The sequence below is a fragment of the Pristiophorus japonicus genome, chromosome 8, assembly GCF_044704955.1.
Source record: "Pristiophorus japonicus isolate sPriJap1 chromosome 8, sPriJap1.hap1, whole genome shotgun sequence".
Lineage (NCBI taxonomy): Eukaryota > Metazoa > Chordata > Chondrichthyes > Pristiophoridae > Pristiophorus > Pristiophorus japonicus.
The window spans coordinates 179786622-179805053 of NC_091984.1; the positions used below are offsets into that span (position 1 = coordinate 179786622).

Sequence of the window (18432 nt, forward strand, 5' to 3'; positions counted from 1 at the left end):
CATTAAACTCTGCAACATTATAACATGTTGTGTGTCTAGCACTATTCTGGCCATGCAAAAGGGGTTCATGCCATAAATCTCTGTAAAACATTCCACATTCAAGTTTTCTGCCTGCCTGACGAGAAGTAGAAATTCGTTCCACTGAGAGTATTTGAACTGGAGGTAAATCAAACTGCTCGTCTTGCATTTTCTCACTGGGTTGATGATGTGGTGAACAGTAATTCGCATCACTTTGTTCGAGCTCCATTTCCTTTCTTGGTTTCTGTTGCTGCAGTGTTGCCTGTAATATGGGTCTTTCACATGACTTGCTTACACCGAGTAATTTTGTTGAATCTTCTCCTCCGGGTTTGGCTCCCTGTGTGATACTCTGTTGATACTGTGGTTTCCCATTCGCCTCCATATTCAAGGAGGAAAGTTCCATAGTACCAAAACACACCAACGGTCTCTCCACTGACACCACCGTAGCTTCAAGGACCTCTTGTTTGGACCTCACATGCTCCTCTGGCATAGCCTCAGGATATAAGGACAACAGCTTATCTAAGGCTTCATTCATCTCAGCAAAGTCAGTAATCAAGGATGTAGCACTCTCCTGCTGTCCAGTACCTGAAGTCAATGTTTGTTTTGACATGGGCCTCTCAGCTTCAGTGCCATTTAAAGAACTCGACATAATTTCACCTTTCACTTCAGTGATAATGAATTGGTTCCAATATTTTTTATCACTTCCCACTATCTGCACATCCTTGAGGGTGGTGGTACGTGGCACAGGAGGTATTGAAATGGGTGGCATCACTGACGGAAAAACATCAGTATCCAGTTTTGAATTTGCATTAGATGAAGTTGATGCAAAAAAGACAGATGAATGAAGCACTGGATGGTCATGCGATGGAGTGGGAGGGTTAGGTAATGTAGTAGCAGATGGATGTAAAGGGCTAGGCTCCTCATCAATGTGCAGCAGCTCCAGCGGACTGGGTGTTCTTGGGAGTGGAGAGGGTAAATCTGTACCATTGAGCATAAACTGAGAATTGCGTAGCATGGGCAACAGCACCCCAGTTGTTGATGGAGTAATGACAGATTGGGCAGCAGTGGACACTAGCAGGGCATTTGGAGATGTTTCCCACTTTTCATCTGGTTCAAAACTTATAGGGCTTACAGTACCAGCCTAAATTGAGGAAAGGAGTAACAGAAAGAACAGAAAAATGAAATACAGGAGAATGAGAGAGAAAATAAAAGAAGATTTTAATGACCCATTCCTGTCTCTAACTGTCCCCTGCCGAGGGACGCACACATTCCATTCACCCTAGTACTAATATCCTGCGACCACCCCCCCAGCCATTCAATGATCTATCCATTCTTCTAGTGATCATGGCCCATCCTGCACTGTATTCCCCAGCACCTCATTCCCCATCCATTCCAACACCTCAAGCATATCCCACACTGCATTCTCCCACATGCTATCCATTCCAATATTTTGTGCCCTATCCTACATTTCATTGGTTCTGTATCTCACAACCCATCTCCCATGCCTGTATTCGCCCTATGCCTCATGCCCCATCCTGTAATGCATACCCTCATTTTCATACCCTCACGCCCCATTCCGTACTGTATCCTCTTGACAGACATCTCTTGTCCAATCTGTCTCTGCATTCCTGTTGCCACCTCTTTTCTACATGCCTACCTTTGCTACGGTTACCTAAAACAAATAATCAATGCAAAATGGAGTACTGAATGCTTTTTTACACAATCGAGAGAACAGGTTGATAAACAGCTCAAAGCTAACTCAGTTTGATTTCTTCTAAGCTCATGTTACATACATATAACCTCAAAAATGCTAAATTGCAGAAAAACACATGTTGCATTCAACAAATTCCAGTTATGACATCGTTAATAATCATTTGAATGAAGCAGCCATGTCTAGCACACTCTCTTCAGCAGGATGGAGGAGACATCTTCCTGACTGTTTATCAACAGAGCTCCAGATAAAGTCTTGCTCCAGTAAATAACCACCAAAACCTCATTAAAAATTAGCTTCAGATATTCTCCCCCAAGTTAAAATGCAGCAAACAGACTTTTTCATGAACACTTTCCCGTTGCTTTGATAAGTAACAGGTGCTTGCCGCTGGCTACACCTTCCCGTCAGCTGCATTTACAATATTCAAAACAGCTTTCACACAACTCACAGGGGCTGCCCACGAAACAAAATGCTTTTGGCTGACTTTTGCACGCTGGTACTGGACTCAGCAAGGACAAAAATTTGGTTACACTCACATTGCCGTGGACCTTGAATTCAGAGAGGGATTCCATCAACTCATCAAGCTCACGCGTTGCTGAGGATGCAGAAATGCGCGCCTGCTGCTGGCTAGGAGTGTCACGCTGAGAGGTCGGCCCTTCCACTGGAGACACAGCTGTCGCAGGACTGCAAACGAGACCAAACTAGTCAGCATCATCCGGAACTACAACACACCATAACGTACTCTTGATGGAATGCAGTGCTTGCGTTGAAATTAAGTTTGCCGCCTGCATTCAAACACTGTGCGCAGATTCAATTTAAATTTAAACTGAAACAAAAATGGTGTATGCTCAATCAAGCAGACCTAAAGAATGTTATATATAAATTAGTTTGTCTCCTGCAGTATTGCACACAGGTAGTCAAGACCCATTTTTAAATTTTCAGCTCAAGCAAGGTTAGAGGGCGAGAGATAATGGAACTAATGTGAGGGAGCACAGGGAAGGAGAGGAGGAAGAGGAGGTAAATAGGAAGTGGGGTGGAAGGCGACACGAGGCAGTTAGGGAGAAAGGAGAAAACAATGGAACAGGAGGGTACAGAGTATAGGAAGGGGAAGAGGGAGTGAGGAATGGAGAGGGGTGGAGAAGGCCGAGTGTCACTGAAGGAAAATTCAGATCATTGGGGATAGGGGGATTGAGGCATAGAACACCAATCATCAGGGAGGTACAATCTAGCCGGTGGGTGTGGTGGCTATGATTGATGAGTTGAGCGGTTACTGTAAAAGGGGAAATGGAGTGCGGTGAGTGGGCTGGGTGAGGGGCAGCTGAAATTTTGCTCATTAAAAAGGTTGAATAGGATTTTGGGACAGGTTGCAGACTTACTCATTTGGAGGCACTGAAGGCCTAAATAATTCTCAGCAGGTAACTGGGTGGCGGGGCCAATTTTCTGGGCATGGGAGTGGGGGGGGGGGGGGGGAATCTTGCTTAACATGAAGCATATATATTGCATTTACCCACATACAAACTGTTTGCATTCTATCAATAAATACTGGATTAAAGTACAGACCTAGATTCACACTCAATCAGATTCCTATTCTACTGCCATAGTTGATACTGTAATATATGCTTTTTACTTTTAAAGACATCCAGTATGAATTGCTTTGAGAATCCATATTACACTGAATCTGAAAACAGAAGTGCTAAATGCAATATATTTGAGGTGTTGCGATATGGTTATAAGAAGCAGTCTTGGCAATAATTTCTGGAGTATCTTTCTGAACATTAGTTGAAGTTTCGTTCTGGCTGATGTCCCGCTCACCCATCACCCCTGTGCCCACTGACCTACATTGGCTTCCGGTTAAGCAATGCCTCGATTTCAAAATTTTCATTCTTATTTTCAAATCCCTCCATGGCCTCGCCCCTCCATATCTCTGTAATCTCCTCCAGCCGCACCCCCCTCAGCCCCACCGCCCCCCCCCCCCCCACCCCAAAGCCTGGATTTATAGGAGACATGAGAAAATGACTTTCAGTATTTACAGTGGAACAGAAAAGTCAAAAGATCTAAGGACTACTTGCCAACAAAGATTCACTTATAGCGTGCACATTTGAAGAAAATTGGGTGCTTATAAAGTCTCTTGGACACAAGAACATAAGAAATAGGAGTAGGCCATTTGGCTCCTCGAGCCTGCTCCCCCATTCAGTATCATGGCTGATCTGATCTTGGCTTCAACTCCACTTCCTTGCCTGCTCCCCATAAACCATGACTCCTTTATCATTCAAAAGACTCCCTTCTCTTTCAAAAATGGGGTCAGAAATCCCACCAATTACCACAGTTTACCTTACTTGTGGTATTTGAGGAATAATAAAATTGAGAGAATTCCCATTCTAATAATCTAGCAATGTTTCGTGAGATCTATGAAAATCTGAACACACACTTACTAAACCTCACTAGCCTGAAATGGCCAATCACTCAATATCATTTATTGCAGTAAAGTGGCTGGATGATGAATCACAGAAAAAACAGCAGAGGCATTGTGGGTGAATTACAGTTTTACAGCAGTATAGCGGAATCGAGGTTAGATCTGTAGATCTTTCAGTTTACTTGCAGGAGAACAACACGAACACATACCTTGGACTGGGAACTGAGCTCTCCAGTTCATCTAATAAGCTTTCTACACTAGGCCGCACATCCTCAATTCCTCGGCTCCCGTTTCTCTTGGGTTTTTCTTTTGTTGGGGGAGGCACTTTCTTCCCTACTTGAGTTCCATTTTCCTGACCAGTGTATTGAGAGCCAGTCACTGGAGCAGGATGGGGGCTGCGGCTGGACTCATCTGAGGAAGGACAGATAAACAATAAGATTCAATCACAACGCAGCCAATAGCTCAAGCTTGATTTAAAACTATCCTTAATCAGAATTTACCAAAAGCGCCATTTAACTAGCCCCATGGTAGCTGCCTCTGGAGATCACCATATCTCATTCTTGCCCATGTAGGGAAAGTACTTGCATTTATATTAGCACTTCATCAATTCCTTGGGACAGCCTACAGAGCTTTACAACCTGTGGATTACTTCTGAAGTGCAGTAACTCAAAAATAATGATTTTCTTTCTCTAAATGCTGGATTATCTCAAATTTAAGAACTTTCTTCCTTCTGAATCCTGGTAGGTAATTGCAGCAGCCAATTTACACACTTTGAAGGTTCCACATATAGCAACTGAACGAATGACCAGATAATCTGTTTTGGTGTTGTTGGTTAAAGGAAAAATATCAGATAGGACATGGGGATAATGCAGTGGGATCTTTTACATCCACCTGAGCTGACAGATAGGGCATTGGTTTAATGTCTCATTTGGACGATAGCACTTCTTGTAATGCAGCACATCCTCAATAACCCATTGAAGCATTAGCCTAGATTTTGTACTTGAGACTGTACTCGGACTTGAACCCCCAACCTTTGATTCAAAGGTAAAATACTACAAAATGATGTAAAGTGTTCTGTTTAAAAAAAAAAAAGAGAGTATGTGCTAGGCCTTAGCTCGCTAAGTTCCCAGGGTGGCATGACTGGAAGCACTGTGGGGATCTGCAGGTGCTGACTGAGCACTAACAAACAGTGGAGCAAGTGCATTGATCCAGAAGGATCTGAAATCACAGCCACTTTACAGTGTGCTGTCCAAGCGAGCTGAAGTGAGAGGTAAAATTAAACTGTAATTCTCCACTAAGATTTCTCCAAAATCTGATGACGTAGGGCAGGGCAATGGTGCAGAAAGCTGGTGCCACAACATACTGTGGTCAAAGAGTAGTACAATGGAGTTTCAGATTTGCACAATTTCTCACATGCCAAGTTCAGTTGTGCTGCAGGAGAAGTTTCAAGCTGAAGCAAGGCACTTTCCTGTGGACAACTTTCATGTATTTCGTAGTGGCTAATTTTGCCACAACGCTGGCAAAAGCATGGGAACTGGCCATCTGACCCACCCCCACCACAGAGGAAGAATGGTTCTTGGGCCTCGGAGACCTAGCGAAGCGACTGGACATTTTCAATTCAGCAATAATCAGTCTTACAGTTAAAAATTTGTATTTCTCAAAGACTACATAAATAGAGATTAAATATCGGAGCAACCAGTCGACATTATACTTTAATTCTTCATGCAGAGACTTCCAAATTAATTTACAGTCTCACAAGTGACTCATACTCCAGTAGAAAAAAATTCATCTGTTCAATTCTAAAAAATGGCCTTTGTGCTCTATATTCTTTCTACCCTTGTGCGCAATTTTCAAAAGAAAACCTTTCCACACTCTCCACTTACCCCCAGCCTTATGTTAAACAGTACGGGATTCAGTTCAAGCACAACAGCAAGTTCTATGTCCTGCTGCCATCTGACTTGGTACTACAATGCAGCTTGGAGTCTACACCTCTTAGGAAATTGTATTTTTCTATAGATAATAATTTAGTATCCCCATGGAAGTAATATTTTTTCCCATATTCTTTAGGGCATTAATGTTTGAGGAAAGATTAGTTAGGCTGGGTTTGTTTTCTTTAGAACAGAGGAGGCTGAGGGGAGACCTGATTGAGGTGTATAAAATTGAGGGGTCTAGATAGAGTGGATAGGAAGGACCTATTTCTCTTAGTAGAGGGGCATAAATTTAAAGTAATTGGTAGGAGGTTTAGAGGGCTTTAAGGGGAAATGTTTTCACCCAGAAGGTGGTGGGGGTCTGAAACTCACTGCCTGAAAGGGTGGCAGAGGCAGAAACCCTTACCACATTTAAAAAGTACTTGGATGTGCACGAGGTGTGCCATAAACTACAAGGCTATGGACCAAGAGCTTGAAAGTGGGATTAGGCAAGATAGCTCGTTGTCGGCTGGCGTGGACACGATGGTCCGAAATGGCCTCCTTCTGTGCTGTAAATTTCTATGATTTTATGAACATCACTGAAACAGTGGAGGGCAGTGTGTGGGAGAGAAGAAAGAAGGTAAGTAAACAGAAAAAGGACACTTTCTCTCTCTCTCACTGCACTGAAGCATGGATCTTTCGAAAGAACTGGATAAAAACAAACTGAGACACTGCTTGGGAGTGCAGATGTTCCCCGCATATATTACATAAAATACTTGCCTGTTGCAAAGCTGCTGGGCGGGTTGTGCTGCACCTCATTCAGTTCCAGTAGGAGACGATCCAGTTCTGAGAGGTTGCTGCCCAGTGAAGCAGTCATGACAATCGGTGAAGGTTCTGCGGACTTTGTTTTATTGGGGAAGCTGCATGAGTGACAAAATAAGTGGCCGTTATCTGAAAGCTCAGCAGGATGAATCACATGGTACGGTACTAGATACCTTGCTTGAACATTAGCACTGACACAGTCCAACACCATCATCAACACCAGATTACATAACCGGGAGTAAAGTTGAAGTGGCTGTGTTCTCAATATAACTTGCACATCATGTTTGTCATGAAACATGAAACAACGTGTCATGTTTCCGTCAGGTATACAGCCATGCACGGTTTCAAACTAACTTAGTCAAAAAACATGGCTGCTGATGACATTCACCGGAAGGCACTATTTTCCTTCATGAGGGTAAATGGCCCCAAACCTCAAATGGTGAGGATGCCACTTACTAACCTGTGTCAAGTTACAATATCAAATAGACAATAATTGAATAAATCAGCTGATGCCTTACATTTAATGGTCATCTCACAAGCATCACCCTGCCCTGACTCTATACAAATTCCTTCAGCACTATTTTTCAGTTTGTCTGACTCTGGACTCCTGAGCATCCTTGGCCCACCATTGGTGACAGACCTCTTAACAATCATGGCTCTGCCCACTGGAGTTCCCTCCCCAAAACCCTTTAGCTCTCTCCTCTCCTTCAAGATAGTCCAAAACCCGTCTAACTGTGCTTTTAGTCATCTCCCTAATTCTCAGATTACTGCTGGTCATCTATCTCTCCTCTGTGAAACACTCTGGGATGTTTATTGTATTAATGGCGTCATATAAATACAAGTTATTGTTGTATTGTCTCATTATTCTGAAGAGAATTTTAACAACCCCACACATGCTACTAAACAATAAATTTGCTTATAGATAGTACATTATTTTTAACATTAGAAATTGAGCACGGCAAGGTTAGCAAGGAAGCATGATAAATGTTTCCACTTACGAGGCTATATGCAAGTTTCTCAAGACTTTGATTGCTCATCCATTATCCACTCAGCTCCATTTTAGGATACATTATCTGGAAATGGATCTGTTTCAGCTGTCAATGTCACTCTGTTTAAAAAGGCAGTGCTTGTCTATCATTGTGACTCTATTCAAAGAGGCAATCCAAGTTTATCACTGTCATTCCATTTAATGAAGCAGTCCTTGTTTAAGACTATCACTGTCCCTCTAATTTGATATAGAGCTTCAGTATCACCCAAATGCTGAGGGAGGAAGTCCCTGTCTGTCACACTACTTAGAGAGGGAGTCCATATCCATCAGTCTGCTTGGAGAAGGGCCCTTCTGAGTTAGGTGCTTTCATGCTGTTGAGAGAGGAAACTGCTATTGGAGCATCTACCACGCCACTTAAAATGGGGGACTCATCCAAGTTGAGTACCTGTAAACGTGGTCTTCCTCAGAGGAACGTGGGACAGGAGGACTAACAGAGTCTCGGGTGAGAGAGGAGCTGCCTTTCACATTTGAGGGGTAGGTCTGCTGCTGTGGCTGAAATGAGAACCCAGAATATTCAGTAATGAGAACAGTAATAATGAAATTCAGAGAAATGGTTTTCAAATACAGCAGAATGTAGGAGTTACAGGCTTCTTGAGATTGAAGAATATACATAACTCCAAAATTTCCTACAATTTAGTTTTGTGCTTTGACGGAGAGAACTGGTAGCATTCAGTTTCCATCACCATAAAAAATAATATTCCCAAGTTTCCTTTTATTCTTAAAATGAGAAATGAATTCAGAAGACTGAATCACTGCAGCTCAAATCTACAGTTTATCCCTGATTCGGGTACCACTCCTCCATCCAAATAAAATGAATTAAATGGACTGTGGCAAGGTAGCGGTTAATGAGGTGTGGCTCAGAATTGCAACCTTGTATATGCAGGCAGCTGGAATCTTGAATGTGAGACAAAGCACCTTGGGGCTTTTAGCAATTTATTGCAACACTGTAAAAAGTTGGATCTTGCACTATTTCAGTTTTGGCACTTACATGCAGCAACATAGAACAATGAATAGCTTTAGATCTGACTCGCCTTCCTCCAGGGATAATTAAAGCATCAAAATGTTCTGATGATCAAGACATAAATCAGTTTCTATAACCTTTGGGATACAAAAATGTTGATGTAAATCATTTCACCATTTTACTTCTGATGAGGTGCATGGGTACGTTTTCCTGGTCCTGCGCCTGCAGCTATTGTGTTGCCTGGGCACAGCCAATGATGGACAAACAGGAAAGTTTAGCCCACAACTGTAAAGAGGGGTGTGCGTGCCAATTTTCCATGGGGAGGAGGAGAAGAGAGGGTGATGGTGAGATGGGGATGTAAGGAGATAACAAATGGTCACTAAAGTGGATACTGAAGGTAGTGAGTTGATCTGACACATGGTCTACATTGTATGTAAAACTCGCTTACGTATGTAAAGCACGCTTATACACTTGCTTGAATGGGTTTTAAGAAGGAGAAGCAGCAAAGCTTGCTACGCAGCAAAGCTTGATCTGTTGTATTAACCTTAGTACAGACTCATGGAAACTTACATATTCAGTACAGAACAAGGACAGTAAAATGTTTGGGAATATAGATTATAGCAGCATGGGAACCGGATGGTATTGACTGGTAGTTTTGACTAGAGTTCTTGGGAGAGAAATAAGGAGGCACCACCTTGGAAAACAAAGTTAATCAACACGTCATGAGGAACTGAGGCAAAGTTGATACCACTGAATAACACATTCCGGGTGGGCGACATGTAATGGGAGATGGACAGGTGGGGAAGAACCAGAGTCAGTCTGACAAGGGTCAACAAATCAATGTAACTTCACTGACAGCAGTCGGCCAATCGGTGGTTTTGTAGGAGGGTCGCACACCTCGAAAAATATACAACTGTAAGTGTAAAACCTTTGTTCCAAGAAGTGTTCATCGGAACCCTTCCCTAGAATGCTTGAATAAAAACTGGTTGAATCGAAGTTTTCATCTGAGTGATTCCGTGGTCGCTATAAGAGGGCGGGTATCGATTCCTTACATCAGGGAGTCCACTTTGAGGAAGAGAAATCTTTCTTCTACCCCAACAGGGAAAAGGTGAAAGAAGGGAGAAGAGAGGGATGAAGGGGGAGAGAGGGAGAGGAGCAGGGAATAGCCAAAATCTGAATATATCACATTAGAAGCACAGAACCAAAATAATCGATAACTTTCAGACAATCTCATAATCTGTGACCTGGCTACAGGACAATCCAGGCTGTACCTTGGGAGAGTTGGTCACTCCAGTAGAAGGGGAGACCTCTTCTTGGTAACCCTGCAAAAGCAAGAAAAAGTGTGTAATCTATATATATCAGACATAGAATCATATAAATTACAGCACAGAAGGAAGCTATTCTGACTGCATCTATGCTAGAGCTAGTTCTTCAACTATATTCTACTGTAATCCCAATTCTCTGTATCCTTTTATATTATCCATTTTCAAATATTTATCCAATCTCTTTTAAGCACAGTTATAGTCTTGGCTTCAATAACCACTTGTGATAAAACATTCCATGTTCCAATAATTATAAATAAAAAGGAAATAACTGCAAGTTCTAGGAATCTGAAACAAAAACAGAAACTGCTGGAAATAGACAACAGATTTGCCAGCATCTATGAAGGGAAAGTAAGCTTCTCAGTTCTAGCGAAGGGTTGCACCTAAAATATTAATCTGTCTTTTCCCTTTACACATGCTGACAGACCTGCTGTGTATGTCAGGATTTTTTGTTTTTACTCCATGCTCTAATAACCTACACTGTGGAAAAAATGATACTAAATTGCTTCTTTGTTCCTGTGGCATAATCCTGAGTTTTTCCTTCTTACTGATTTGCCAATCAGTGACTCACTATTTACCCTCTCAAAGTCTTTGATGGTCATGAAAACCTGTCAGATCCCATTTAATCTTCTCTGTTCCTGTGCAAAAATCCCAAGTTCTCTTCAAACCACTGATATCATTCTTGCAAATCCTTGCTGTGCTATTTCTGTGTTTGTAATATCCATCTGGTAATGGGGTGCCTAGAACAGCATGTAATACCCCAAATGTGGTCTTGTTAAATATATTTTCTTACTTTCACATTCAATTCTCCCGTGAAAAAATGCAGAATTTTATTGCTTTTTCCACCTGCAGTTCCACCTTTAAAGATCCATGTACCTGCATCCCTCGATCTCTCTGTTCCTCCATTGTTAAGAATTTCTACAATTTACAGTATATTTCCTTCACTGTTCTTTTTCTCAAAATATATCACTTCACATTTCTCTGCATTGAACTATATCAAGTCACTAATCGGCCTACTATTCAGTCTCCGTCCATCTGAAATCTCCTGCATCTTCCTCAGTTTGCTATGCCCCGTAATTTGGCATCATCAGAAAACTTCAATATAATTCCCCTTGTCCGTATGTCCAAATCACTTCTCTGAATGAACAGAAGGAGGGTCACAGCTCAGAGCCATGGGTCACATCACTACCTAAATCCTGTCAATCCGAAAGCTATCCATGTACTCCTATTCTTGACTTTCTGTTCCCTAACCATCTCCCCATCCACGAGGCTACATTCCTTTTAATGTCACTTGCCTCAATTTTCACAAGTCGCTTATGTGGCACCTTTATCGAGTGACTTCTGGAAATTAATCCATACAACATTCACTGCCTCCCCTTTATCGTTGCATAAGAAACATTTCAGAGGCATAAAGTGACAAGATTTTAGTAGCCTGTTGCTAGTCACCAGACTATCGGCAATACAATCCCCTTCAACACTTGATGTTGCATTCACATTCCATTTTGCCCACATCCCTTCCCCATTCACAATCTCATAGAATTACACTCCCTTTGACACAAGGTCTAGAGGATTCCTTTGTGAGACTCGTCTCACCTGCAGCCATGCTAGGACTAAATTGCTGCTGGCATCAATTATAATACAAGTTGTGCTTAAACTCCCCTTGGTATCTGTCACTTCAAAGTGGGAAATGAAGCTTATGTCCAATCATTCACTCCAACTCAGCCATTGGTTAATTTACATCTCTTGCCATCAAAATGCATTCTTTGGTACAGCACATGCGGACCCTGTATAAATCCATATAACTTTTAGAATGACATGCGAGTGCTCAAGATGATGCCAGACAAGAGGTAAGAAATAACTGATTAAGGAAGTAGCAAACCAGAGACACAGGTGAAGAGAAATTGAGAGTAAAGAGAAACAGATATTACAGCAGTAGATATTTATATATCTATAAAAGTCTATCCCAAAGTAGTAGGCATTGCACCAAAAATGTCAAAAATCCAAATTTCCAGGGAGGCAATGCTTGAGAAGCCCCTCTAGAGAATATGCCTTGTGGTTTCAGCATTTCAAATCCTCCATAAGAACATAAGAAATAGGAGCAGGAGTAGGCCATTTGGCCCCTCGAGCCTGCTCCGCCATTCAATAAGATCATGGCTGATCTGATCTTGGCCTCAACTCCACTTCCCTACATGCTCTCTATAACCCTCAACTCCCTTATCATTCAAAAATCTGTCTATCTCCACCTTAAATATATTCAATGACCCAGCCTCCACAGCTCACTGGAGTCGAGAAATCCAAAGATTCACAACCCTCCAAGAAGAAAGTCCTCCTCATTTCAGTTTTAAATGGGCGGCTCCTTATTCTGAAACTATGCCTCCTAGTTCTAGATTCCCCCACGAGGGAAAACATCATCTCTGCATCTACCCAGTCAACCCCTCTCAGAATCTTATATGTTTCAATAAGATCACCTCTCACTCTTCTAAACTGCAATATAGGCCCAACCTGCTCAACCTTTCTTCATAAGACAACCCCTTCATCTCAGGAAACAACCTCGTGAACCTTCTCTAAACTGTCTCCAATGCAAGTATATCCCTCCCAGACTGTACGCAGTACTCCAGGTGTGGTCTCACTGTACAGTTGTAGCAAGACTTCCCTACTTTTATTCTCCATTCCATTTGCCTTCCTAATTACTTGCTGTCCCTGAATGCTAACCTTTTGTGTTTTATGTACAAGGACCCCCCAGATCCCTCTGTAGCTCCTCATTTAAATAATAATTTGTTCCAAAACCACTAAGTGGAACATAGAAGGCTGTAAAAAAAATTTTAGTCTGACAACCACTGTGCCATTATCACTTCAGTATCTGTTACAGTACAGTCACCAACACTTGACACTGCTAATGGAACTCGACCATTTGTCATTAAAAAGTAATTTTAAAGAAGGATTGTTCTTCCTGGGTACTGACAGTGATGCTGAGTTGCTCCAAGTTTACTCTGTTCTCTGAAGCATGGAAGCCATTCAGAATGACTCAGTGGGAAATAGTACTAAACTTAGAGATCCAAACCTGTGGTAGATTTTGTAGTTACCCTTTCAATCTATTAAACCTCCAGTCATACGCCAAACCCTCCCCCATGTTCTACACCAGTCACCGCCATGTGATCCGTGCTATACTCCTGCTGAACACTATGAATCGCATTTCATCATGTGTGTCACAGTCACAATCCCCAAAGTTTAAATCATATATTGGTACACAGAACACTCACATTTTAGCTGTTCATAAAATTTCACTGCTGTATTTAATCTCCAATTGAGGCACAATAAACAGCCTTTCTTCCCCCCCCCTCCTCCATCAAAGAAATGAAATCCTTTCAGATGACACAAAACAGCACCATACATCAAAGATGGCTTTTCCCATTTTTCAGGAAACAATTACAAAATGCCTGCTGATGGAGCTTAGTTATTACAAGGCGGCTTTAAAGACGCATTAATTTTCCCACATTACAGGCAGTGAAACTGCAATGACCTTATGATGTTCAGCAAAGGATCGCAGCTATACTGAATAACTTGATGGGAGAGGCCTACTCAACCCAGGACAATCCAAATCTGTGGTACATTTTACTATATTCATGTGCACATTCTATTAATACTCCATAGAAGGAGGAGCAAAAGGAGCTTCAAGGAATGTATACAGTGTGTTCAAATTCAGACAGGATGGAAAATTCACGCACAGGTGTTACGAGGAGTGGGAATGGGGGTCAAAGAACAATAAGCATCAAGTGGAAACATGAGGCCAAGATTGGCTCACACCTACCTGCTGGTGCTGATATCTTGAAACAGGAGATTGCCACTTTTCGACTGTGTCGATGATTACCCCATTCAGAGCATCAGCAGAAGGAGGCGGCGGTACTGGTGGGGGCACAGATACTTCCTGGCAAATATGGCTTCCTGTTGGGTAGGAGTATGGGGTCTCCTCCGGGATGAAAATGGGCCGTTTTGAAATGTGTGAAGTTGTCGACTCTAGGTCGGCTAACAAGGCATCTAGAAGAGAAAGGAGGGATAATAATTATGTTACTGCTACATCAAACATTCACCATCAAACTGAGTTTTACACAGCATTTTTGAGCACGGAAAAAAGCCTTTCAATCCATCGTGCTTACTGCAGCTCTCTGAAAGAGTCGTTCACTTAGTCCCATTTTCCCCAGAACCTTTAAAATGTTTTCTTTCAAATAATTATCTACTTCCCTTTAAAAAATATTAGAGTCTCTGTTCACCACTGTCTGTTAGGGCATTCATGTTCTTACAACCCGCTGCATGGAACCTCTCCCTTTCCTACTGACTCGATGACTAGTGGGAAAAGTTGTTCCTGATTTAAGTTATTAAAACCCGTCATAATTTAAACTACTTTAACATATTTCCTCAGAACCTTTTTTTTCCTGATGGAAAGAATCTCAGTTTACCTTCTATCCCCACATAACTAAAGATTCTCATCCCTGGAATTATCTTAGTGAATCTCTTTGTATCTTCTCCTTGGCCTTGATATCCTTTCTAAAGTAAGGTGCCCAAAACTGGACACAATATTCGACCCTTTTTACTTTTGTACTCTTAGCACACCATTAATAAAGCCTTAGGATCCCATGAACATCTTTTTTAATAAAAAAGCTGTATCCTTAAAAGTTTAAAGATTTGCATCTCTGAACCACTAAATCTCTCAAAGTTTCACATATTAAATGCCAAATAACTGCTCTTATTTGATGAGATTCAAATAACAAAATTTTCACAAAATGTGTGTGTGAAACAAGACAGTCAGGGTTTTGCTGGTGACATCCTTGCTGAGAAGGTCGACTAATTAGGCTTTGGGACCGTATCCCAGGGTCTTCTTCATTCACCAGGACAGACATGCAGAAGTTCAGTTTTCCTTGGATGGACACAAGTGGTACTACCCACGTTAAAATTACTGCGGCCCTCAACAAGCTAGTAACTTTTGCTGCTACTTCCTTCATTTCTTAACGCAGGGATCCAAAGGGAAACCCCAGTTGAGTGTAACTGCAGAAATTTCCAAATTCCAGTAGACAAATCTATCCATAAGGTGCAGCAGCAAATCAATAAACACATCACTGTCAGCACCAGATTGAAGGATAGATCTTGCCCAGACATGTGTCATAATTCCACAGGGCACAGCTTCCTTCAGTCTTTTACTGTTGTTCATTAATGCACCCTTCCAAGTATTACTCTGGAGGCATAACAAGCAACTGTGAGTCACTCAACTATTGCTGCCAACTCAAGTCATCTCAACGTGTCTGGAAATTGCCCGGCCGATGCTATGTAGACAGATGCACAACAACTGTCCATATATTCCTAAAATATTTCTATAATTCCATGATTTTAAATCATCCAAATAACAAAGAGTGAGTGAGTGAGTGAGTGAGTGAGGTGAGTGAGGAGAGATAAAGAGGAGAGGAGAAAGAGACAGACAGAGACAGTTCAATTTGGCCTACCTATCAACATTGAATGAAAATAATATTTATTGATACCCTAAGATACTGGTCAATGATTGATCATTTCAACTGACTGACTGACTTTCCTGGGGTCTTCCAATTATTTCAAAGCTACCGTAAGTTGCATAAATAAGCATTGCCTTTGCTGGAACATCCATGAAGGACCAGCTATAAATCTTTCACCAGGTAACTAACCTGGCTGGTCTGGTTTCATCCCTGATGCCTTAATATTGAGAAGAAAATCCTGAATTTAACATTACAGAAATTTTATTATAAAAATGGAGTTCAGCTAATACAGGTAAAGAATAAATCGTGACAGGGATAAACACACAAGCTGGAGCCAGTCACATGCTACTTTAACTTAATACTACCTTCTTTGGGCTAATAACTCACCACTACCAGCTTCCATCCTGAGACACTAGTGCTGAACTTTCCTTTAGTGCTATTGTTGTACAATTACACTATGCTCCATCTCAGTTGGAGGAAACAAAATGGAATTGCAAAGACAAGCAGCAGCTTGATAAATTTCTTAAATGCTTTCAGCTAAAAAGATGTTGCTGGAGCATCGCATCTCGCAGTGTGCCCGGCTAGTTAGATTTTTTCCTGCACCCTGCACGCAAACATTTTTTGGACCTGCAAGTTGCTGGAATGCAAGCTGATAATATCGAGTCAAGGGCAAAATTGCATCTGGGATCTGAGTGAACAGTGGGACCAACAGTGAGATTAAAGGATTGAGAAATAATATGGAAGACTGAGAAAGGAGGTGAATTAAGGGGGAGGGATTGGCAAATCAGGTACAGAAAGAGAAAGAGAGCGATCAAAAGAAAAAGTATGACATTTTTTTTACATTTAAAATTTTACATTTTAAAATCTCCAACAACAATTCAATACCTGAAAGAATGAGAATCCACACTTTTAATTGTCCACTTTCTGGGGCAGAGCAGTTGATTGACAGTTATTAATAATTATCATGCTATTAAAAGGATGCTTACATCACTAAACTTAACTTAACTTTCTGTGGCCAGTTTAATGGGCAATTAATGTGCAAATTCAGCAACTTCAGCTGGGTGCCGCAAGGTTCTGTGCTGGGGCCCCAGCTGTTTACATTGTACATTAATGATTTAGACCAGGGGATTAAATGCAGCATCTCCAAATTTGCGGATGACACTAAGTTGGGTGGCAGTGTGAGCTGCGAGGAGGATGCTATGAGGCTGCAGAGTGACTTGGATAGGTTAGGTGAGTGGGCAAATGCATGGCAGATGAAGTATAATGTGGATAAATGTGAGGTTATCCACTTTGGTGGTAAAAACAGAGAGACAGACTATTATCTGAATGGTGACAGATTAGGAAAAGGGAAGGTGCAACGAGACCTGGGTGTCATGGTACATCAGTCATTGACGGTTAGCATGCAGGTACAGCAGGCGGTTAAGAAAGCAAATGGCATGTTGGCCTTCATAGCGAGGGGATTTGAATAGGGAGGTGTTGCTACAGTTGTACAGGGCCTTGGTGAGGCCACACCTGGAGTATTGTGTACAGTTTTGGTCTCCTAACTTGAGGAAGGACATTCTTGCTATTGAGGGAGTGCAGCGAAGATTCACCAGACTGATTCCCGGGATGGCGGGACTGACCTATCAAGAAAGACTGGATCAACTGGGCTTGTATTCACTGGAGTTCAGAAGAATGAGAGGGGACCTCATGGAAACGTTTAAAATTCTGACGGGTTTAGACAGGTTAGATGCAGGAAGAATGTTCCCAATGTTGGGGAAGTCCAGAACCAGGGGTCACAGTCTGAGGATAAGGGGTAAGCCATTTAGGACCGAGATGAGGAGAAACTTCTTCACCCAGAGAGTGGTGGAATTCTCTACCACAGAAAGTTGTTGAGGCCAATTCACTAAATATATTCAAAAGGGAGTTAGATGAAGTCCTTACTACTCGGGGGATCAAGGGTTATGGCAAGAAAGCAGGAAGGGGGTACTGAAGTTTCATGTTCAGCCATGAACTCATTGAATGGCGGTGCAGGCTAGAAGGGCTGAATGGCCTGCTCCTGCACCTATTTTCTATGTTTCTATGTTTCTATGTTTCATGAAACTCACAGGGAGGTTATGGCGAGGTGCTGTTTTCGCAAAGCCTCATATTAGCTGGATATAATTGCATGGCAGGATTAGAAGATCTACAGGGTTTACATCAGAAAAAACAATGTTCTCACTGCAAGAAACTCATCCCAGTATAAAACAGCTCCTCTGGTCTGTGCACATCCCAGTACTGGAATGCAAACAAGAAAAAGAAATTTGCCGTTCGAGCTTACTCATTGCAAAGTTCTGCAGTGTTGTGAACTCAGTCTCGTTTTCTTTAATCACTTGAGAAAGTTAAATAACCACAGATAGAAATCTCAGAGGGCAAACTTCTGTGAAATTTCTGCCTGACCATAAAGGTAATCAGGCCAAAACTTCAAAACATCAGTCTAACATTACACATACATGATTTAACCCTGGCCAGCTGCATTTCGCAGGTGACATTTCTATGGCCCATGGAGGACTGCACTGTTTCACTGAGTATTATATTATCTAGGTAACCTTCAATCTGATTCTTAACAAAATATTTATCAAACTCCTCTGTAAAGTTGCTAATCAACACTGCTTTTACTAGAAATGTTTTACTTTACCATTCCATCTCTAATGTGTCAATTTTGTGTTCAAATTAAGTGAAGTAAACCTAGCTTCCATTAACATGCCTCTACC

The 18432-nt window shown here is 41.8% G+C and overlaps 1 protein-coding gene across 8 annotated transcripts in view; it reads right to left on the reverse strand.

Moving 5' to 3' along the window:
- The window catches only part of LOC139268845 (paxillin-like), a 138817-nt gene that overhangs the window by 18617 nt on the left and 101768 nt on the right, over nt 1-18432 (reverse strand). For 7 of the 8 annotated variants that reach the window (XM_070887604.1, XM_070887608.1, XM_070887607.1 and 4 more), the window contains 7 exons: nt 14011-14237; nt 10152-10202; nt 8305-8411; nt 6830-6969; nt 4352-4553; nt 2266-2413; nt 116-1159 (listed from right to left, as the gene is read on the reverse strand). In XM_070887604.1, the coding sequence (XP_070743705.1) occupies nt 116-1159; nt 2266-2413; nt 4352-4553; nt 6830-6969; nt 8305-8411; nt 10152-10202; nt 14011-14237 (1919 nt within the window). The remainder of the gene's footprint in view (nt 1-115; nt 1160-2265; nt 2414-4351; nt 4554-6829; nt 6970-8304; nt 8412-10151; nt 10203-14010; nt 14238-18432) is intronic. The other variant, XM_070887609.1, reaches the window with a different exon arrangement.